A 23,449-nucleotide genomic window follows, 5' to 3' on the forward strand; every position below is an offset into this window, starting at 1 on the left:
AAAGGTAAAATAAAAAGGAGGACTAAATACCAATGAAATAACCACTATTATAAGAAAGCAAAAGTGCAAAAGAAAAGAAAGAAAAATAGGAAAAGAAACGAATATTCAATACAATATATTATCAGATAATTCCAATTCCAAAAGTGATTTCTTGCAACTCAAACCCAAATATGCTATTTTTAGACTTTTATTTAAAGACTCGGCCTGGTGTATACAATTTGTAGCATTGTAATATTGCGCGCCATGAGGTATGTTTCCCTTTATTGAATAACAGTAAACAAGAAGGCGTCTTCCATGGGTACGAAACCTCTCTCGAGCACAATACTTAACCACAAGGGGCTTCCATCAATATCATGAAGGTTTAGATGCTTTCGAAATCAATCGTCATGTTTGAATCCATTACTATTTCCATTGCTACATTATTTTGAGTACAAAGCTGAGTTTAATTGCAATGACTGGGGTTAACACTTTTTAAAGTGTTCAGTGATTTTTCTCATGGATGCCCTGCCTCCAGTATAATGTAATTATATTAAGCATCAGAAGAAAATCTTCTGGAACAAGAATCACGTTTACGCCCTTACGCTTCGTTGGGTTGTTTTAGTAAACGGAAGAAATAATAGAAACAAGAAAAAAACAAATCAGGAAAACAGTTATCCTTAATCGTTTTGACTCGATATTAAATCAAGTGGTCCAATGATTACAACAAAATAAACATGAATTTCATTTTAGCATCATTTGATTGTTGCTATAATGCGTTGGAATAGAAGAAAACACTTTTCATTCATATTTAGTTTCGAGAAAGAAATTCCACATGCATAAAACAACGAATCATGAAAGTGAAATGCATTACCTATTCAAATGTTATATCATTATGATCCACTAATGCTTTAATCTTTTGAGACAATGGAGGCATCTCTAGTCCTATGGATTTCACTGATCATCAAGGTGTTACTTGTGAGCAGAACGCAGGGTAAGAATTTGTTGTCTACTTTCTCAGAAACATCGCTTTATCCTACAGGAATATCCATTTTGCAATTACACTATATTTTTATGTTTTTAATATTTCCTGGTTGAATATTTTAGGTGCAGCTCGTTTCACAATAGTTCCACCAAGCGTGTTGTATGTGTCTGTAGGAAAAACAGCTAAGCTCGTGTGGGATTACAGTGTAGATAACAAGATGGAAGAGTTCGATATTTATTCGCCAGTGTGGATGTTCTATGCTGACAATGGTAGTGCATTTCTAATCGCACAGGAAAATAAAGTCAGCAAATGGTAATGGTATATAAGCATCAATACCTGTCATGCTAGACTACTGAACCCTGTTCGAGTGAGTAAAGAATCTAACGCTACACTGATAATCCATAATGTTACTCTGGCTGATAGTGGTACGTATGGATGTGTCCTAATGCTGGCAACAAGAAGCCCCATAACGAGTAAAGTTAAGCTGGTCGTAACATGTAAGTTGAAATTAGTTTAGATGCTACACATCCCATTATTAATAAGATTAGGAAAATGGTACATATTTATTGTGTTTTTATTGAGATTCGACTATTTTTATCATCCATATATCAATTACATCTAGCTTTCGTTTATCTTTGCTTTTTTATTTGTTTATATCTATTTCTCGTATTCAAATTTGATCTTCAAACGGAAAGTCTTTTAGTTAGTTTGGTTTGTTGTTCTTGCTTCTTTTTTTTTTTTTTTACTTTATGAATTGTGTGTTGTTTTTTGTAATGATAGATAATGTGATATTTTGTTGTATTTTTTTTTAGCACGATCAATAATCTGGATGCATTTTTGTACTTCTTTTAGCATGACCAATGGTCATGATTCTTGCAGTTTATTGAATGAAGTTTCGTTCTTCTTATAACAGCTCTTCCTAATATCACGTTAGTAGTATAGGGGATGGGGGTTCCAGCGCAACGACCACCAGAGGATTGCCCGTCTAAAGTGAATTCCTCGATTCGTACCGCGATTACCCGCATCCCGTGTTTACGTAGTTAAATATGTTAGTCTATATATGGAGTGCGAAGATTGTAAAGAGTTTGTTTATGATTTCTGTGTAAAGTGCTTGAAACCCAAGTTTGTACCTACTAAGCCAAATAAGTATATTTGTTGTGGTAAGAAAATGCAAATAGAAGATGACACGTCAGCACAGTGTTACGAGTGTGGTAAGAATATTCGTAATGCCGTACCAAATGCTACCAAAGAGCAATATTACGCCAACGGAGGTCGTAAGAAAACACCTTATAAGAGAATAAAATATTTCCGAGACTGGATGAGTCATATCCAAGGTTATCGACCGGTATATTTAGACAACGAAGTAAAGAAGAAAATCATAGACCATTTAGAAGAGCCAACCCCACAAAGTCTACGGAAGACATTGAAAAAATTAAAACTAGGGAAATATTACAAAGGTATTCCCTATCTTTTGTCTGAAATTACCGGTAAGTCTATTCCCAAGGTTTCTGATATGACAAGAGCCGAGTGGATGTTTTGTCGGTTGGATAAGGATATTCCTTATTACCCTGACGTAATCTACGAAATATTTCACGAAATCGACCCCAACCACCCCCTCTTGGGATGGATTCCAAGAAGATAGTGAATCTTATGGCATAAGATGAGAAATTACGCGTAATAATTCGCCAAATAAGGTCATGCAAATAATTTATATTACGCGTAATAATTCGCTAAATAATTTATATTACGCGTAATAATTTACTAAATAAGGTCATGCCGTGTATTATGGTATAAATCTTATGGCATAAGATTACGCGTAATTTCCAGACTGTCGTTCGATATGTAAACGAAATCCCGTCACGCTCTTTTCAAAGTAAATATTTACTGAGCAAGCTTTCTTTGAAGCTCTTCTTTTGCCTCCTGGTAGATCTTTTTGCGAGATTCCTCGGAAAGATCTTTTACGACTGTTTTTTTGTTCCTCATGTCCGACTTTAATTTCTCGTACTTTTCCTCTTCGGCTAAGATAAGCGAGAATTCTACGTCGTCTATCTTTCTGTCACGCAAAGCCTTTGAGACAAGGTCAATGATCGTATTTACTTTAGCCCTTGACAGAGCTATTGTAGTGTCATGCTTGGATATTTTGCTTGACAACTGTTTCATAATGCCCGTAGCAACAGCAGAAATAATACCACAGGCTGCCCCAACGCCGGCCAAAGGAACTCCAACAATTACTCCAGGTCCAGTAAGCGAAGTAGCAACGCCGGAGCCCGTTAACACAACGGATATGGACCCCAAAGTTATCGAAATCTTATGTAGAGTACTTCGGGCTCTGACGTACTTTTTTCGGACTTTTTCGTAGTGTTTTGCCTGCCCTTCCAAGTAAGCCAAGATTAAGTTCGCTTTATTCAGACGAAAGTTTTCGGCGTTTAGTTCGTTAGGTGTAGTATAGGGAATATCTGGGTACAACTTAGGTGCTGATGGTATAACATCCATTATATATACTAATGTACGACGCTTTTGGAAATAACGTAGAGGAGCAGCCACATCACGATAATTGAGATTACTGGAATTGGAGAGCATTTAGGAAGATGTTTCCGCATGCAGACCCTAGTAAGTTCGAAAGAAGGCCCGATGGTATTTACTATAACGACTCTAGGATGTACAGTAATGAGGATTTGAAACCTACGCTGGTTAATCAGATAGACGATCAACTGAAGAATTCTGGTTATGTTGAACATAAGCCTAAGCCAACATATGTTGAACATAAGCCCGTGCAAGGTTGGTCAAAGGAATTATTGCTTGGTACCAGTACTTATCCGATACCCGCGGTTCCATTTGATGAACAACCAAGCTTGGATTTAACGTTGAACATGCGGATTTCTAACAAGCATTCCTTTCCGTTAAAGGTGCGGGATATCTTCAAAGACGTACCCATTGTTCATACCACCGCTAAGGAATCTCATGAATGGTTAAGTGGTCCTAACATGCGTTATTGGCCGCAGCAGCTGAACTTTGCAGTTTGGTGCGCCACCAGTGGCTGTGGGGTAAGCGCGAACTTGATGAAGAATTCGATATTCATGTTTCACTTCCACTTCACGGTTAGAAGAATACTGCATGAAATGGGTGTTATTGCGCTGCCGGGAGATGCTGCGTTTTATCCAAGAGATAATAAATACAGCGTACCGGCTTATGATAGACTTTGTAAGGAGTTTGGTGTTGTAGGGAAGGATTTCCGATGCACTACGGGCGCTAACAATGGTCTAGGACATATTTGGGCTTATTGGGGGATTGGTGGGCACGAGCTAAGTGATAAGGAAGTTCATGCGCTGCAGTTGCGATGGAATACTGGGTATCACAAAGAAACTCACGACAGTAGCACCTTCTTCGAGCCAAATGCCAAAACCACTAAGGAAGTCAGAGACGGACCTCTGTTCAAAGATGAGGGCAGTAAGTATGGTGGAGCTAACCCGCTGATTATCAAGATTACCAACGACGAGCAAACAAAGCAATATCTTAATTTCATACCCCCAGAAGGTAAAGGGTTAACCAAAGCCGGCCTTGCCCGTTTGAACCGCAGCATAGAAGCTTACGTGTATTCTATCCTTGGAGCCCAAGTAAATACCCGATCAAGTATAATTGGAAATACCGGCGCCGCAGAAGAGACGCGAGCCGAAGCCTTGATCTTATTCGAAAGTTCGATCTTGGAGGGCGACATTAGCAAGGGCGTACAGCGTTACCAACTAGCTATACAAAATTCTAAGGCGAGGTTGGACTATGCAGTAGCCCCGGGTTGTTGGTTAATGCCTAGTAATTTATCTATAAATACTGGTTCTGTAGTAGGATATAACAACAAACTTCAACGAGCTACTAAGGACATGAAGTTTGGGGTGAATGACGTGAACTCTGACACTCTTAGGAACATTCCTCACTTCGTAGATAAGTCAAAAAAGTCGCACGAAACGAAGCTACCCACAGTTAAGAAACCATCAAAGAAGGTCCTACCTGCGATACCTGAGGAATATGACCATAACTTACTAAAGGCCGGCTTAGCAGCTGCAGGCGTTGGTCTGAGCTATTATATATGGCGATGAACAACCCTTACGTAGCTGGAGTAGATTGTGTTTATACGACTTACACAGGCGAGAAAAAATACGCCCAGGCATCTTGGGTTGATGTCACGGGCATGTCCGTAAATTTGAATTATTCAGGGAAGAAGTTAATCCTTTGTAGTATTTGCATTGGCACGAGTAGCCATGCAAACGTAGGATTTCGTTTCTGCGATGACAACGGCATACTACGGCCAATGCGCGTAAAAGATAATAACAGGGAACCTGCGCATTTCTCCGTAGAGCCGCCAATGAATAGCGCCGAGAATTTATCGGTTTGGACTTTCCACATGGTTGCTGATTGCCATGGGAAGGTAAAACTACAGATAAGAGTAGACGATACGGGAAAGGTCACGGTAAATAGCATAGAGGATCAAAGAGATACAGCTTATAACCATATGACCATTAGCACCCTTACGGTGATTAGTCTCTAGAAGCAAACTATGTTTGCTGAAATATATGAACCCACATCAGAAGGAAACTCATTACGTTTACTATTTAGAGGAAAAGAACCATGATGAATCTGCTGATTGGAAAAACGCCGGCATGTGGGTTGAAGTTGGGGGCACTGCATTGATCATTTGTATCATTAGCGTTAATACGGGTATGGTGCGAATGCAGGGTTTAGACTTATTGATGAGAACGACGAGCCCTTGCTTCCTTATCGAACTTCAACGAACGCTAGGAAAGTTACCCATTTTTCAATGGAGCCCTGCACGGCATCAGGCGAAGACTTAACACCAATTACTTTTCATATGTTAGTCAATTGTAAGTATGCTCGGCTGCAACTCCTTCCTGTTGATGGTAACGTTCGAATAAATGCTGTGGGCACTCCTGCTATAGATTCGACCTGGAATCATAAGCCCATTAGCACCATGAGCGTGCTGCCGCTAGTTCCGCATTATCAAGGCGGCGCGAATACTATCTTTACTTATCCCCAGTCGAGGACGCCTCGGGCACCCGACGACGATAAGCCACCAGTAATACACAAGGATAAGATTAACCCTTCATCTTCTTCAGGAGTACCACTCCAATAGCGACTACCAAGATCCAAATGTTGTTACCCACAAACTTTAGCAGTTCTCCGCCGGCCCTAAGTGCCAAGGAAACAACCGAACCCAGAAGCCCAGGAAGACCGGCTGCCATCTTTTTTCCCAAGTCCGTTAGTCCATTGCCTAATTTCTTTACGCCCGCGCCTGTAGCCTTAAGCGCGGATAGGATAACTCCTACTACGGTGCTAATAGCGACCGCAAATGCCAGTGGAAGACCATACTTCAAAAGGGCTCTTTTTACCTTTTCCTTGGTGGTAAGTCCCAACTCCCTTTCCAGGTTGTCCTTTTGCGCTTGTAATTCCGCGACTCTTTCCTGAAGGGTTTCTACTTCCTTTTGAGCCGCTTCCCTTTCTCTTCGGGACGAGCCTGGTCATTGATTATTTCCTGCTGCCGCTCTATTTGCCCCTCCAGGTCCTCAATGGCCTGATCTCTTTGCCTGATTTGCTCTTCCTTAGTGTTGATTTCGGCAACCAACTGCCGCCGTTCCTCTAAAGAGCCAGCTATGGTGGTATGTAAGTCCTTGGCTTCTTCCTTGCTTATATCTAGATCTTGCAGGGCGAGATTGAATGCCCTTTGGGCGCTGTCTTTTTCGCGAAGAGAAATGTCTCTTTGTTTTCTAAGTTCTAATATGCGTTGATTCTTGTCGTCAAGTTCTCTCTTTTGAGCATCGAGGAGTAGTCGGTTTTGCCTTATGTAATCTGCTTCCCTTTCCTCCATTGCCTCCTTTAGTCCCTCGACTTCCCTTATCGCTTCGATACCTTTTTGTTGCCGCTGCATTATGGTCTTAACTCTTTCGACGGCTTCGTCAATATTCTCACTATTTTCTCTCATTCTTTCGGGTAAGTTGGGTTCTCCTAATGCCTTTCTAAGGGTTGGAGGAATATTTTTATCTGCGTAGTATTTACCATTTATGTCCCTGATGACATATGGATGAGCATTAGACCTATTTAACCTTGCTACTATGACTTCCCTACCCCATTCGTTATCCGCGTCGAACATTACTTGGACTTTGTTTGGGTCCCAGTTTGGGAATTCTTCCTTGATCCTATCAAAGTCGTCCGGGGTTTCTTCCATGGATTCGTCCATTTGTTCCTGAACCTTATTAAGCCATGCAGCGCTGGGGGCTTCGGGGACGGGCCCCAGATTTGTCATTTCAAAGCGCTGCGGAATGGGTTTGCCTGGATTTTTGGTCTTAAACATGCCCCTGAGGGTCCTCATAACGCTACTTGCTCTGCTAACGCCGTAATTCCTTTTGACCCTTTCGCTGGTGGTTAGACCGTCTCTTTCCCTGTCGGCGGTTAGGTAATCATATTGGTCATCGTTAATGTCTACTTGGCCTTCTTCGGTAAGGGAATCAAAATCCGTTCCTTCTACTTCCATTATATATGATAAGCTCAAAGTTAAACCCCAACGTATTACCTAAGCAGGTTGGTGGACTGAAAGCAGAACGCACCTTTCACCGGGTCACCTTTACCCCCAGCAGCGCAAAGCCAGGTGAGACGCTGTATGTAGGCGTGCCCCGTCTAACGGATAACCTAGTCTTAGTTCCTGGTACCTTGGCTTTGAGGTTTGACCTAGCGGTGCAGTCAAGCCCCACAGATGAAAGGATCGTTGTTAACAACCTGGGTCGCAACATTGTTTCTAAGATGCGCATACTATTCGAGGGGCAAGCCTTGCTGGACTTAAATAGGTATGATCTGTATACCACGTACAAGGACCTATGGTTGACAGCCTTTGACCGCGCGCAAAGGATAGAACAAGGAATTGGTAGCGTCGTTCTTCGTAAGGTTCGCACACCTACGAAAACGCAGCCTACCGACAGCGGAGCCGAAACCGCAGTGGCAGACGCAAATCGAATAAAAACCGCTTATGGTAGTAAGTATGTCATTCCACTGGATTTCGAGGTAATCACGAATCACGGTGTGTATTACACGAGACAGCTATCCGAGCTACAGTTTGAAGTAACTTTAGCAAGTGCTAATAACATCATTGGTGGGCTGACCACTGCACTTACCACGACAACCCCCTATTCCATCACCAACTTAGAGCTGCAGTACGAAACAATACGCAGCGAAGAGCTAGCCCGTAGCGCAGGCATGGAATATAGCGCCGGAAAGGCATTCCTTTACGACCACGTAGTGATGTGTAGGACGTTTAGCTTCCTGGACAAAACGGATGAGGTTATTAACCAAAGTGTTAACATACCCCGAAAAAGTCTTACAGGGTTGATGTTGGTGTTTGCCAAGCCCTATGAGGCTGGCAAGCGCGACTCCGAGGCCTTTCATAACCCTAACATTACCAACGTCGGCGTAAGTATTAACGGAGTCCCAAACAAGGTCTACTCCCAGGGAATAAAGCCTACAGACGTTTACAGAGAGGCAATGCGTAAGTTTGGTGATCAAATTAGCCCTGAGGAATTCTTTAATGATAAGTATGCGCTGTGGATCGACATGCGCACAACGAACGATGAAGACCTACATGATCAGGGTTTGCGGTTGGTAAACACTCAAGACGGCATAACGTTGGAAATCAAGCGCACCAAGAACACCAGTGCAGGTGACAGCGACAAAATAAACTGCTACATCTTCCTTGTAGCCGATGCGCAACTGAGCGTAGAAGGGAATAAGTTAAGGGGGATCGCCTATCAATAAATCCCTTACGTATAATAAGTTGCGCGTATTCGAAAACAACGAAACCAAACTGCAATGCCTAGTGCAAGGCGATAAACTATATTTCAAATCAAAGGAGGTTGCGCTGGCGTTAAATTATGAAAACACCAGGAAGGCAATTAGGGATCACGTTTCCGAAAAGTACCAGAAAAGGTGGGAAGATCTAAAAGGGGGAACGAATCGTTCCTCACAACCAAATGCTGTGTTTATCTCCGAACCTGGTTTGTACGAACTGATATTTAGCTCTAAGCTACCCAAAGCCGTGGAGTTTCGTGATTGGGTGTTTGAAGAGGTGCTGCCTACGCTAAGGAAAACGGGTAAGTATGAGATAGAAAGGCGGTTCGATAGTCCTAACAAGTTAGTCTTCAAAATGGAAAATGAGTTTGACCTGCATAAGAAAGTCGTGGACTACATACGCCGCTTCTACCCACAGATGCTCATAGCACCCGGCTTAGGGGAATTGCAGGATTCTGACAGCAAACGCATAAAATGCTGGCAGAAGGGTTAAAGGGGTCAACCCGACCTCTTAATACTGAACGCGCATTTAAGGTATGAAGGGCTTTGCATCGAATTGAAGACGCCGAAAGGAAATGGCATACTCTCCGCAGACCAACGCAAGATAATTTCGCAGTATGACGCGAATGGTTACCTGACCATGGTTAGCAACGATTATGACGTCATCTGTCGTGCCCTTAGCAACTACGCGGAAGGCATCCGTATTCCCTGTCGGTGGTGCTGCAAACGCTTCAAGACTACGAAGACAAGGGCAACGCATTTAAGAATATTTCATAGATATAATGATCGTCAACCAAATACACTGGCGTGACCTGATTTGCGGTAAAGCATACGAAATAAAAAAATTACGTCGTCTTCGAAGACATCGACCGCTTACGGTTAGTCCTCAAAGACTTAGAAGGTAAGGAATATTCCCTTTGGGCGCCGGATTGCGTGCGGTACGTAATTCAGGGCGAGGAATTCACCCACTTACGCAGCTATGGTAAGGCAAATGGCCGATGGAAGTTTGACATTGAAAGAAGAGTCACTCCATCTCCTCTTTGTAGTTGAGCGCGTCTGCTAAAGTCCGCTGCGCTTTAGGATCCGCGGAGCACCAATGCACCACAAAGGATCCTTCGGAGAATACCCTGTCGCAATGAAGGCAGGTGTATTTTTTACGTGTTTTGGGAGTCGTAATGCAGTCGGCAGGTAGTTCGCAAGTAATACAGTCCATATATTGAAAGGGTAATTAGAATGCCTCCCAGAAAGGCAGCTGCGTAGGCTAGCATATACTTTTAAAAGGGGTTCTTATCTTTATTGTTAACATTCTACAGTGGATATCGCATGAAGTCCTTAACGGACTCCTTAGCCCACGTTGCCATCGTTATCAGCGCGCCAAACCGTTCTGCACGCTTCAGACCGCACATTTCATCGTACAACTCCTGCACGCGCTCTTTTAACCGGTCTATCTCCTCCCTTTGCATTTCTATGGTATCTCTTTTATCTTTTGCGTCGGCGACAATTCTTTGCACTGCTTCCACTGGCTCCATCTATATATGAACCCAGATCACATGCCTTGTAACGCTCTGATAGTAGGACCCACCGGCTGCGGAAAGACCCAGTTCATCGTGTAGCAGCTATTAGGACCCTTTAGATACCGCTTCGACTACATCGTGCTATTATGCCCCACCTACGTGAATAACCGCACCTGGACGGGCATAGGAGTGAAAGACGACGACTTCTTCGTGGACATACTGGATCCTAACGAGTTATCCAGCCATCTTAAGTTCTGGCACAAACAATTCCCTAAGGATACGCAGACACTCCTCATATTGGATGACATCGCCTGCGGGGATGATGTAAAAAGGCGCACTTCCGAATTAGTGAAGCTCGCTTTCAGCGGTAGACACGACAACATTAGCGTTTGGTTGCTCTCGCAGCAGCTTACCAGCGTCTCCAAGCCCTTTAGGGAAAACATAGGCTCCCTGGTCGTAATTTATACTCCAAGTAAGTCAGACCTGGAAACCATCTTAAGCGACTACGGCGGTGAGATAAGCAAGGAACAGTTGCATGAATACATGCGGCATTTAAAAACGCACCAACATTCCAAGATGATCTTCTCTTTGAGGTTTCCGTATTCCATAAAGATCTGCGATCTTTAATATATATGGACATTGAGCAGCTCTTAGATGAAGTCCCCACACAGTTAGATGAAAGTAACCTCAAGGAACAACTTAACATCCTTGTGTCTTCGGGAAAGTGTAAAGAAATGATAGGCAAGGAACTTACACATGAGCAGGTTAATAAGCTGTCGGAAGAGGAGGTTAAGAAGTTCCATAAGAGGTACGAGGCCGCCCTTGCAAGTACGACCACCGACGCCGTCGCAGACTCCGCCATTAATCTGGCCACCAAGCTCCTCGGACTTGCACTGCCCATAGACGACGTAGAGCAACTGCGGAAGGACATAAGCGAGGACTATGTCATCACCCAAGAACTTAAGATAACCTGTGGGTGGTTGTCTTTGAAGTGCGGTAAGTTAATGGCAGTCGCCTCTGCGGCACTTCACGTAGCTCAGCACGTCGACTTGAAGGAACTTACGGCCTCTTGGAAGGACTTCAAGAAGGACAGAGAAGTCGAAAGGGTATTCAAGGCGGCACTTGCTGAGGTACCTAGTCAAGTACCTGCAAGTGACTTATCAAGTACTTAGTCAAGTCATTCGCGGGAATTACCCAGGTCACCTCAAGTACTTAGTCAAGTCCTATTAAGTTACTTATCAAGTCCTTCAAGTCCTTAGATATAAATGAGTGAAGCTGAATCGAAGGCGGAGGAAACCCCTCAAGTAGAGGAGCGACGAATCACCAAGGCTAAATCTCCAGGCAGAGTTGCTGCCGGTAAGAAGCTCGCAGAGATGAATAAAAAGAACAAAGCTAAAAAAGAAGAAAAGGTGGAGGAAGAGGAATCCTTTATTAATCCTGGGTACGTCATTGGCGCTTTGGGAGTTGCTATAGCAGCAGGCAGCCTCTACTTACAATGGTGGGCTACGAAAAAGGTAGAACCACCAACATATCACGCACCTGTGGAACCGGCTGTTAGAAAAAGTAAGATCCCTGAAATGGAGTAATAACCTTCTCGCTTTGTAATATAATGTCAACCGCGTTGTTGAAAACTGTTGAAGAAGCCGCTATTATTACTTCCATCGTTGCGGGTATTGGTTGGGTAGGTAAGAAAGTGCTCAAAGGAGACTTTACTGAAAACCCAAGCAAGAGCTTCGCTAATTTTGCTAAAATGACCGCTGCCGTAGGCGGGGCTATCATGGTAAAGGATTACCTACGGAAGGAAAAGTACCTACCTACGACGTAACTCGTGAAAATCCCTGTGATTTTCTAATATATAATGGCTAGTTTAGTCGCAGGTGGAGTTATTGCAGCTTTAGCATTCACTGGAGCTAATTATGGTGGTCAATATTTGGATAGATTAGTCAGAGGCGACAAAAGCGGAGATTTGGCCGCCGAAAGGAAAAGGCATGATATAGCGCTGGAGAAATATCAGCGAGACGTGGTGGGTTGGAATGAAAAAAGACAAGCTTACAGGGATTGGTTGGACAAGAACTACCAAGACAAAATGCAGGCAGACAAGAACTTCGAAAATACAGACTACGCCTTCAAACTTTATGCGCAAGCACACTCCGCGGCATTAACGGAGTTAAGAAAGCCTCAGTTCAAGAATTACTACCAGCCTTCTAAGAAACAAAAAGACAATGAATTGGTCTTTGTAGGAGTCGCAGGACTGGCAGGGGGCGTAGCTTTGGCGTATCTGCTCTAACGAAGGGAACTGTGTTTCCTGAAATATATGATCGTCTTTTTGGAAAGCGACAAGAATGACTTTACCACTTACTTGAATCCCCCCATCAAAGCCCATAAGGTCCGGCTGGTTAGTTGCTCTTTGTACAATTCTTGGTATAACCTAATTAAGGACATAGTCACTGAGCATACAGGAGGATCTAACTATCAAGCCGTATTGCTACCCGATGGACATTACACACCAATCACACTGGCCAAGGAATTAGCAAAACACGGTTATACTCTCACCACGGGGTTGCCGCACTAAATGACCCTCAAACACAATATGCCAAACTATTCAATGACTTTTGGAAAGTCTGATCCATTGGGGTCATTATTATGTGCCTCAGGCAAGACAATTACCGACACAGCCATACCTGTGAAATGGAAAGTTGCATCCTCTTACGAAGCCCATTGCGATTTAGTCCATAGTTACAACAATGGAGAAAAGTCTTCTCTTATGTCCAAGTTTCTACCCAAAGGTAATCCATTTGACTCAGAAGAATACACTCCCATTTCTTTAATCTATGACTTGTCTAATTTGGTAGAAAGCATAAACATCACCATTAAAGTGGACGGAAAGACGGTGGATTTCAACGGGCGAAAGATCAATCTTGTTTTGGAATTCATATAATGGGTCGCGTAGAGGACAAACTTAAAAGGATTTACTATGGGCCCGAAGGCTATTGGAAAGGAGCGTCGGCCATCAAGAAACTCGCGACCGCGGCCAGGGTATCAGATGAAACGGCTAAGAACTGGCTAAGAAAACAAACCCTCTGGCAGGTTTATCTTCCCGTGCCTAAGTACATTCCCAGGCCCAGCTTCACCGTAAATGTCCCCAATGAAGTTCATCAGGCGGATTTGCTTTTCTTACCACACGATAAGGTGAGAAAGAAGACCTATAGATACGCTTTGACCGTAGTTGATATCGCAAGCAGATACAAGGACGCCGAACCCATAACCAGCAAGGATTCTGGGGAAGTCGCAGAAGCCCTAGGTAGGATTTATAAGCGCGTCTTGAAATGGCCTAAGCTGCTGCAAGTGGATGCGGGAGCAGAGTTCATGGGCGTGGTTACTAAGACCCTGAAAGACCACGACACCAAGATTAGGAGAGCTGAAGCTGAGTACCACAGGGGTCAGAGCATTGTCGAAAGATTCAATAAGACCCTGGCCGAGCGCCTCTTTGGATACCAGTATTGGAAAGAGCTGGAAGATCCCTCCAAACGTAACAGGGAATGGACTCAGAGGCTTCCCCAGGTCGTCGCGGCTTTGAACAACGAGGCGGACAGGGCTACGGGAATAAAACCCAGGGATGCCATAAAAAAGAAACACGTGGAACACAAGTCCTACGTCAGAAGTTCAAGGGCGGTCTTCCCCCATGAAAAGAAATTAGGTAATGTCACGGTTCGATATCTCTATGAGTCGGGTGAATTAGAAGGAGGATCCAAAAGAGCTACGGATCCTAATTGGTCTTTGGAAACTTACCAGATCCGAAGTGCGATAGCTAAGAAGGGTCAGCCCATCTTGTATTATCTTCATGGTGGTCCCACGCGTGGGTTCGTCAAAGAAGAACTGCTTATCGTTTGATGTCCGAATGCTATCGTATGGATACCATCATTACACATCCACCTCTTACCGTCAAATGCAGACAGTGACACCTTCTCCTGTGTAACGTTGTGTATTTGATGTCCGTAGCTGCGCAGGCTGTTCATTTTATGTCGCTGTTCCTTACGCGTACGCAGGACCTTTAAGTAGGAATCGTGGGTTATGTCCTTCTTAACCACGTATTTTTTTACGCCTTTAGCTTTCTTTTCTACACCGTCCAGCTTTAGCACGCTGTACATCTTGGGTTTCAGGCCCACGTATTCCATGATGGGTTTTCCTTTCATCTCATCCTTCATTTTCCCGATTACTTTCTTGTTTTTAGGGGAGTAAAGAAAGTGGTCGCGTGGGTAATCGCTGGTGTCGTATTCATCGATGTCGGGAACACAGTCTTCGTAAATGTCTTCCGTCTGCACCTCTAGTATCAAGGAATCGGTGTCGGTGTATAAGAGGCGGCACTTATCACCGTATTTCGGTTTTAGCTTGTCGTAGTAAAACTCATACATGAGCAGCTTTAATAGGTCTAACACTGTAAACCCCGTGTATACGGGTTTATTCTGGAATAGATTCGCTTTCTTCATGTGAATCACGTAGAAGTTTAACATTTCTACGTATCTAACGAATCCAGGCTGTGACACGTATGCTTCTGCTTCCTCTCTGGTGCTGGCTATCTTTATGCTTACGCGCTTGCGGATGTTCTCCATTGTCTTACCAAATACGCTATTGTTCATTAGTTTAAACAGGTTCTTTTCGAAGTCATTCTTTGCCTGCGTACGCTTTTGTGTGTTAAAGTCAATGTAGGAGCGCATCCATGGTTCCTGCGTGAACTTCAAAACGCGGTGGATCTTCTTCACGCGTAAGCCGTGGCGCACATAGAACTGTAGGTTGCGGTAATGCACCACGTACTTCTTCTTGTCCATCAGGTTCATCGTTAGCTTCCTGTAGGGTTTGTAGCCAGGACACATTTCCCTCTGCAGTTGAGACAGCTGCTTAAATGGTATCTCTATCGCTTCTGGTGCTAACGGGAACTCATCGTGTGCGTCGTGCAAGTGCTCTGGGTATTCCAAATCAACCTCCAGCACGTAACCTTTGTCGTCTTCTTTACCTACGTTTAGGTAAAACTCTATGGGCTTTATGTTATCCCATTCGAAGTCGCGTACAGGTAAGTACTGCGACATTGCCCAACCGTAGAGGTTGTTTGCGTCTAAGTAGAAGATGTATGTGGTTGGCTTCTCCGGGTCGTACTCCACCGTGGGATTGTTCGCTTTTGCGTATCGTCTGCTGGGTCCGCAAACACCGCCGCGGATGCCGTCTTCCATAAAGCGGTACATGTCGTATTCCGTTAGGAGATCCAGTTGCGCGTTTGTCTTCTTTAGAAGCGCACTCCAACTAAGCCCAGGAGACGTGTAGAAGTTCGCTGGATCCAACCCGTAGTATTCCATTGCCATCTTTCGAAAGCTTTGGAAAACATCTGCGAGCAGCACTACGTCTGAACGTAGGTAGATGTCGTGGTATTCTCCCATATTCTCACAGGAGTACTTTTCCCACACATCTAACGCATGCTGGTACTCCTCGTCCTTTATACCGGACTCGTTTAGGGTGCTGTAGAATCTCTCTTTGGGCGGTAGGGGCTCTTCGAATCGCTCCCAGGAGTCCATGTATTCGTATGGGTAGACTCCTTTCCTTTCCGCGCCGTATTGACTGGAAATGGGGAACTCCGTGTTGTATTTAACCAAGTTTGCTAAGGAGTCCGCCTTGAACTGCTGCGAGTCTAAGAACTTCAGCTTGCCTACGGTTACGGACATGTACCTTTCTTTGTTGTTGGGTATGCACTTTACTTCGGAGCCGTCCGTTCCTTGTAAGAGTAAGTGACTGTCGTAACCCCTTAAATTATGAAAGAATACGGGTATTTCCATTTCTGGATCTACTTTGAAGTTTATATTACATTTCCAATGAGCCGCACCTCTGTATTTACCCGTGATGTGGCAGTGATCTCTAACCTTATCCACATAGAAATCCTCAACGAATGCTTTGTGGCAGTGAATGCAATGCGTGGAAGGCTTGTTGGGCTTTTCCCCCTTCCTTGCATACCTGCCACATTTGAAATGAGCTTCTCCTAAATACTTTCCATCTTCATCCCACGCTTTCTTGGCTCGTCTTCCAAACTGGAGAAGCGTATGTTGACAAATGTGGCATTTCTTTGCCTTGGTAAAAGCCTCCTGGTTCTCTTTGGTAAATACCATCTTCTTTGGGCGTCTTAATTGTTCTCTTATCTCTTCCTCCTCTTCTCGCAATGCTTCTAGAAACTCATTAGCTGCGTTCTTACCTCGGTAAATTACAGGAGGGTCGGCCTTACCGTCTGATCTGACTACTATGTAACAAAAGGAGCAGATCTCGTGTAATCCCACCTTATTCGTGGCACCACTTTTCTGCTCTTCCTTAGTTATCAACGCTTCAAAGTCTGCATATATCACGTAAGGCACCTGCATCTGCTTTTGATGGTCTGAGTACAATAGGTTCTTATCTGTGGGCATCTGGATCCGTTGCGCCACTTCTTCGACTCCGCGACATATTTCGTCGTGATCCTTTAGAGCTTTAACGCTGGTAAAGGATAACAAACAACAGTCGCAGAAGTATTTCTTACCTTTGTGCTTGGTGTGTCTGTAAAACAGTCTGCTAACATGTTTAACCCATGAATAATGTCCGCCGTGGTAGAAAAGGTGTATTCGTTCTCCTTTACTCTTTGACAACACTAGTGGTACTATCGTTTGGTCTCTGACTCCGTAAACGTTAATGGCTAGGTCATTTTCCTGCTCGAATATCGGTATGTCTGTCAGCTGCATTGGGAACTCTACGCCATCCCACTCCAAATCATCTGTTGGGTACTTGCTTGGTCTACATGGATCCTTATCTACTGGATACAGTGCGGATCGTATTGCCCACATAAAGCAGCGGTTGTCGTCATTCTTTACGTTAACGATTGCCTTCTTCCTTTCTACCCACACCGGCAGGGGCACGTAACTTCCTCCTCGTATTGGCACGTACCTTGCCATGCTAACCTCCATACCTTCTACCTCCTCCACTGTCCAACCTGATCCTTCTTTCGTGTAGTTAGACAGCGACTCCATTATTGCTTCTAAGGCTTCGCTGAGTGACCTATCCAGATTCGTGGACTCTAATATCACTAACGACTTTGATCGCAGCATTGCTGTCGTCGTTGCCTCATCTTTTGATAAACTTACTTCTACCATTATACTCGCTTTCAGGGCTCCTAATTCTTCTATGCCTTTTCGAAGCGTTCTCTTGACCTTCCTTTCTGACTGACGCCAAAACTGTCTAACGTAAATCTCACCGTTACCGGGTATTAACACCGTTTCGAAATTGCTTTGGGATTCCATCTATATAATAGGAAATATCTTATACCTAATTCCAGACCCTTTTCAGATCGTCGTAGTCATACTCACAATCCTGACAATGCCAAAACAATTTAACCTTAGTCTCAAACTTCTTACCACATCCACAATTATAGCTGCTCATACATTTCGTCTTCATCTTCAAATGCTTCTTTAAGTCCACTTCTTTCTTAAAAGTTCTCTTACAATCTTCGCACTCCATATATAGACTAACATATTTAACTACGTAAACACGGGATGCGGGTAATCGCGGTACGAATCGAGGAATTCACTTTAGACGGGCAATCCTCTGGTGGTCGTTGCGCTGGAACCCCCATCCCCTATACTACTAACGTTAAATCCTTCGTCTTCAAACATACGCGTAAATGAATCCGAAGGATTACTTATCAGCTGTTCTGCGTTTGGAATTCCTGCACCAAACGTCACATGGCTGAGATTGAGGGATGGTGGCAAGTTCCAAAGGAACCAAGGCGTGGGAAATGTAACAGTTAATATATCAAATATTACAAGAAATGATAGTGGGATATATAATTGCTGCGCCAGTAACAACCTGAACGTGGCTCAAACCTGTCGGAAAACAACCATATATGTCCAGTGTGAGTTTTGATTATTTTGTCAGCCTTTGAATCTAAATATAGTCGGTTCTTTTGTTATTTTCTAATACGAAATGTCGATGTTTGGGTTTTCCTAGTAGATCATGAAATTATTAAGCAAACCCTATTACCTAAAACACTTTAGCGGAATACCAATTTGGTGACAGCAAGCAAGAAGAAAATGCAGTTGATCAGACAGACAAAAAAATATAGAGAGAGACAGAAAAAAGACAGACTTCAAACATATGCAAAAACAACAAAACAACAATAACAACAACAACAAAACAACAACAACAACAACAATAAAATGGACTCACAAATCGAGGTAACGTATGCAAGGTATTGGAAGAATCAATTCCTTCTTTTTACAGTCAAACCAGAAATAGGTGCAGTTGACACATTTTCAGTTTAATGGTAATACAAACGTCAAGCATTCAATTACCACTCAAACGATAAAAAGCTGGCCATCTATCAATCTAAACGAATACCTATTATTATTTTATTCTAAACGTTTTCTTATGACCGCCATTTACAAAGAACAAAATGTGACTCACAAATTGAACCAATACCTTCTGAACGTATATGAGAAGGTATATATTGGAAAATTCAATTCGTTCTCTTCACAGACAAACCAGAAATAGATGTAGTCCGGTCAAATGACACAGTTTTTTCATGTAATATTTCAAACACGCGAGAGAGTCCTTCCTCCGATTTCCAAACACCGAAAAGTGAGTTGAAAAAACGAGGCGCAGCCGAGTTTTTTTAACTGACTTTGAGGTGTTTGGAAATTGGAGGAAGGACTCTCTCAAGTGTTTGAAATTACTTCTCAAACTCATGAATGTTTCTTGGAGAAAATCAAAGAAAACGTTTACAAAATTTAATGCAAATTAAGAACACATTTCCAAACCACCGTCACAGTAGTGATTTGCTTTGTTTTCTCCTCATTAATTATTCATGAGTATGAGAAATAATGGTAGTGCAATCAGGATATACTGTTTGGCCCATGGCGTTCCCTCTCCTATATTCACGTGGTATGATCCCCGTAATCGATAAATAGCTACAGGATATCATACTGTTACTGGTGGTAGTCTCTTGAAACTAGTAACCATTGATGCAGGCAGCTATGGGTTGTACAGGTGTAAAGCAGAAAATTTACTTGGTTATGATGAACACTTTATCACTATGTCACCCAAACAGGTTTGAAACATTTATTCCTTTTAATGGTTTTTATGGTTCTTTTCTATGCGAAATCACAATCTTCGAAAAGTTGTTTCGAAAACCAAGTATGTCAAAAATTACACAAAAATGTTTCTATATCTTTATAATCGTAGAAATGCATGATGATTGAGGACGCGCTCATTGTAAGCCTCGCCCGTGGAACTATGAATTTTAATTCATCATTTTTATGGTTTATCATTTTATTTATGGTATCATATATTCATCAGTGTCAACTAACAGCTACAAAACGTGATAAGGGCTCTTTTAAAAATTGTGCAACTATATAGTCCGTCTGTAACTATGCACATGGGAAAAGGAATAAATCGTGATTTGGTATATTCCAGCTCTTCCTACTTCTACGGTATCATCGGAAAGTACACGCCTTTTACAAACCTCGATACTAATAGTTAACCGAGGTATGTAAGCAAATGTAACAAACAACCAACCTAGAAAAACGGACAGTCAAGCAAAATCTGAAGAACAGAAAATGAAATGAAAACTTAACAAATCAATTCATAAACGGGTATTAAACGTGTATTTTTTTGTTTGTTTGTTTGTTTGTTTTTTTGTTTTTATTTCGTTGTTACTTTAGTTAGTTGTTGTTTTTCGTTTTATTTGGGTGTTAGTTATATTTTGATTGCTTAAATTGTTTAATTTGATTGTTTATTCCTTAAGTGATTTTGTTTTTAATCAATAGCGACTTTGAAATGCATAAACAAGTAACAACTAACGAAAGAAACCGACGTGTGCATGACTTCGAAACGTCGTTACTACAATATCTTTCTCTAGTTTTTAATTGTTTATATTTTTTTGTTTGTTTGTATAATATGTATAGTTAATTAATGGAGTCAATCAATCAATCATTCAATCAAACAAAGAAACAAACCTGCATCAATTGCAAAATACAATCCCAAACATACACAAAAACTGAGCTGTAAATTCAATTATGCCGACTTATGCATCTATAATTTTTTGTCAGTTTCTACGTCTAAGTCGCTAGACATAAGTTCAATAAGTTCAACCAATGTAGTAGTTTCAACACCAAAGGTACAACAAGGTAAAAGTCTAATTAAATATAAATTGCTTTCTGGCGTAAATTAATAATTGACCTTTGATACAGCTTTTTTTCTTTTCTTTTCTTGTATATCTAAGAGCGAAATTATCAGAGTCAATTGATATCGTACTTTTTTTTTTCTTTTTCTTTTTCTTTATTGACATTTCCTGCTCTTCTTTCTTTGTTTGTTTGTTTGTTTGTTTGTTTGTTTGTTTGTTTGTTTGTTTTCTTTCCTTCTTTCCTTCCTTCCTTCTTTCTTTCTTTAATTCTTTCTTTCTTTTTTTATATTTGAATGAGAACTTCTTCTATTTTTATCTTATTTTGTTTATATGTACTATTTTCTTATATATATTTTTTCTATCACTTAAATTTTAAATTTTGTTATATTTTTTATATTCAATTTCTTCATCATATTTTATTTGTGTTGTAGACAAGACTAGCAGTCCTCTTGGAGGAGACAATAAGATCGGCAAAATATCCTTTTATTGGCAAGAGGCCGCAGAGCAGTAATGTTTGTCTTGATAACGATAATTATTATCTTTGCTGTAGTGATCTATAAAAAGTACAGTAATAGCAAAGGTATATTACATTTTTTAAAAATTATTATTGTTACCATTCCTTATTGATGTTGCCCTTCTACTCCTGCTCCTGCTCCTGCTCCTGCTCAAAACAATCCAATCTTTAATTCCAACATCCTCAGTGATTAACAATTTATCAGTCATGATTAATAACCTAATCATGCAAGTCATAGGTTTAATATAACCATTTCACCAACTGCATATATCATTATATCAGCAGATACAAAAGAACAACTAAGGGGAAATGAGTGAGTATTTATGTTTTGATTTGTAAACTGATCTGATTATATTCGGAAGACGTATATTCTAAAGAACTAAGACCAATTCTGTTGTCCTAAGGATGCCTTCTTTGCCTCTGGAGCCTATAGAAGATGACATACCCATGTATGCAAGTGTTGATTTGTCAAAAAAAAGGAGAGCAAGACAACAGGAGGATATACCAATGCATGCCCAGGTAGACAATAGCAAGAAACAGGTCTGAAAGAGGTGCTAGATTATTATATTATCGGCATATTAATTTTTTTTATTGATTTGAAAAATAGATCATTGAAATGACAACGATTAAAGCTATATTAAAAAATCAAGGGTTTGATTTGTGCGCTGCACAAGTAACATTTGTACATTTAGTGATCATGCTTCGTTTTATATTTGCTCTCAATTACACGTGAGAATCATACATTTTGAAATCCCGACAAAATAACGATTTGTTTTGATTTTCTATTGCAAGCCGCACAGAATATCATGCATGAATAGACGATTTAGCTGGCAACACATCTTTTTTTTGCTATAAGGTAGATTTTAAAGCAAATAACCAGGGACGGTGGAGACGGGGAAACTGGGGGGATTTAGCCTCCACTTTTTCTCAAAACAGCTAGGGGAGGGAGGAATCTAGCCCACATTTTAAAAACTCTTCCGCCGTCCCTGATGAATGAATTAGTTGACCAATATATATTTTTTGTCATTTAGTGCCCAGGCCAGATCATCTATGCGGAATTAGATCTTCTGCATTCAACCGAAGTCATCCCTCCACCATTACCAGATCGTGACGCGTATAGTGAGATTGATTGCAGCCAAAATTCAAGTCATGGTGACATTGTAGAGCCTATATATGAATCGGTTATTCTGGAATGATAAACAATATGTTAAACAATATTTCCTTACCATTTAGCTTTAAAAAAATTATTCAAATTAGATTTCTCGACTTTTCGATAATTTCGTCTATCATTCTCATCATTCTCAAGAGTGTATACACTGAAGCGATGAGTTAGTATTTTTACTTTTCATTTTATCAAAAGGTGATCATGCTATAAACGATTTTAGAGAAAAAGTCAATGTACATCCGAATTCATGAACGCTTGTTTTGTTCATCACCAATTGCAGCCAATGTAATTTAAATGTAAACAATTAAGAATGTTCATGACGTTAGCCGTATCAGTACAGAACCCGAAGTGACTGACGTCATCTTCATAAATAGAATTAATATCAAATACAAACAGTTATCATGAGGACAATAGTAGTAATAACGCATGGGCTGTAGGAGAATATTTGCTTTGTGACGGGGAAAATGCTTGTTAGTAGACCGAATAAATCACTAATTACTCACTTGGATCTGTCGATCCGTGTTTTATTTATTTTTATGTTAGTATTTGATGAATAAACATGAATTAATGGTCGTGTGACCTCTTTTAATAGTTTTCTTCGAATCTATCTGCCATTGCTGTCAATAAAACGTTCTTTTTAGAAAGAATGAAACATGATATGTTTACTGTTGAGCACTTTAAAAGAATGTTTTAGTGCATGAATAAAAATATGGCGAGCTAACTTCGGCGCTAACATCATTTGTTTACTGTTTTAAAAATATAGACGGCTCAGCTCAGCTTTAAATAAATTGGAAATCACAAATACTGCTTTGCATTTTACTAAGCATTGAATCCTTGTGAGCTCCTCATGGCTGTAAGAAACATCCAAAATAAGACGTTTTGGGATAGTATAAACTCTAACCATTTGAAATAAAAATATTTTTGAAACAGCGATACGTGTTGATATAAAATACTTAAACCTAGACGCTAAACGCCTGCATTTTATCCATAGAAATGACTCATGACTGGAGAATCAATTCTTCATGTTCTTTAGGTAGTGAGATTAGTACATTTACAATTAATTAATTTAAAAAATCCCTCGAAAATAATCCGTAGAACAATCGAACAATTTTTTCCTTATTAAGATGAAGGGGACAGGGTTTAGTTTCCTTTTTTGGAGATGTCGCGTCATCATCTGGCATCAAGGTGTTAGTACGATAAAATTGTAGTTTGGGCCTCTTAATATTTAGTAAAGCAGAATGACGTATCTGCTGTCTTTCCTAAAAAGATA

The 23,449-nt window shown here is 41.3% G+C and overlaps 1 protein-coding gene across 8 annotated transcripts; it reads left to right on the plus strand.

Moving 5' to 3' along the window:
- The first annotated feature begins 798 nt into the window (after nucleotides 1-798).
- Nucleotides 799-22,768, plus strand: LOC148913764 (neurotrimin-like). Of its 8 annotated transcripts, none has more exons than XM_089035448.1 (10): nucleotides 805-970; nucleotides 1,084-1,458; nucleotides 1,875-1,888; nucleotides 17,968-18,232; nucleotides 19,792-19,863; nucleotides 20,427-20,504; nucleotides 20,932-21,080; nucleotides 21,300-21,327; nucleotides 21,419-21,533; nucleotides 22,046-22,768. In XM_089035448.1, the coding sequence occupies exons 2-7, from the start codon at nucleotides 1,407-1,409 to the stop codon at nucleotides 21,009-21,011; spliced, it is 561 nt and encodes a 186-aa protein (XP_088891574.1). In that variant the 5' UTR covers nucleotides 805-970; nucleotides 1,084-1,406; the 3' UTR covers nucleotides 21,012-21,080; nucleotides 21,300-21,327; nucleotides 21,419-21,533; nucleotides 22,046-22,768. The 8 variants fall into 8 exon arrangements, with proteins under 8 accessions (XP_088891579.1, XP_088891574.1, XP_088891569.1 ...); XM_089035443.1 differs by having other exon boundaries at nucleotides 807-970; nucleotides 21,297-21,327; nucleotides 21,419-21,565; XM_089035439.1 differs by having other exon boundaries at nucleotides 807-970; nucleotides 21,297-21,327.
- Nucleotides 22,769-23,449: the final 681 nt, after the last annotated feature.

This window comes from Actinia tenebrosa, unplaced genomic scaffold (genome assembly GCF_029948245.1).
Source record: "Actinia tenebrosa isolate PJP-AT-01 unplaced genomic scaffold, QUT_ActTen_1.0 PGA_scaffold0__85_contigs__length_37466705, whole genome shotgun sequence".
Classification (NCBI taxonomy): domain Eukaryota; kingdom Metazoa; phylum Cnidaria; class Anthozoa; order Actiniaria; family Actiniidae; genus Actinia; species Actinia tenebrosa.

Excerpts from the sequence above, each read along its gene's own strand:
- LOC148913764 (XM_089035448.1), top strand. The coding sequence starts at position 1,407 with ATGCTGGCAACAAGAAGCCCCATAACGAGTAAAGTTAAGCTGGTCGTA. Across the intron at positions 18,233-19,791 it reads AACAACCATATATGTCCAGT|CTCTTCCTACTTCTACGGTA; the intron begins GTGAGTTTTGAT and ends GGTATATTCCAG. Across the intron at positions 19,864-20,426 it reads GATACTAATAGTTAACCGAG|TTTCTACGTCTAAGTCGCTA; the intron begins GTATGTAAGCAA and ends ATTTTTTGTCAG.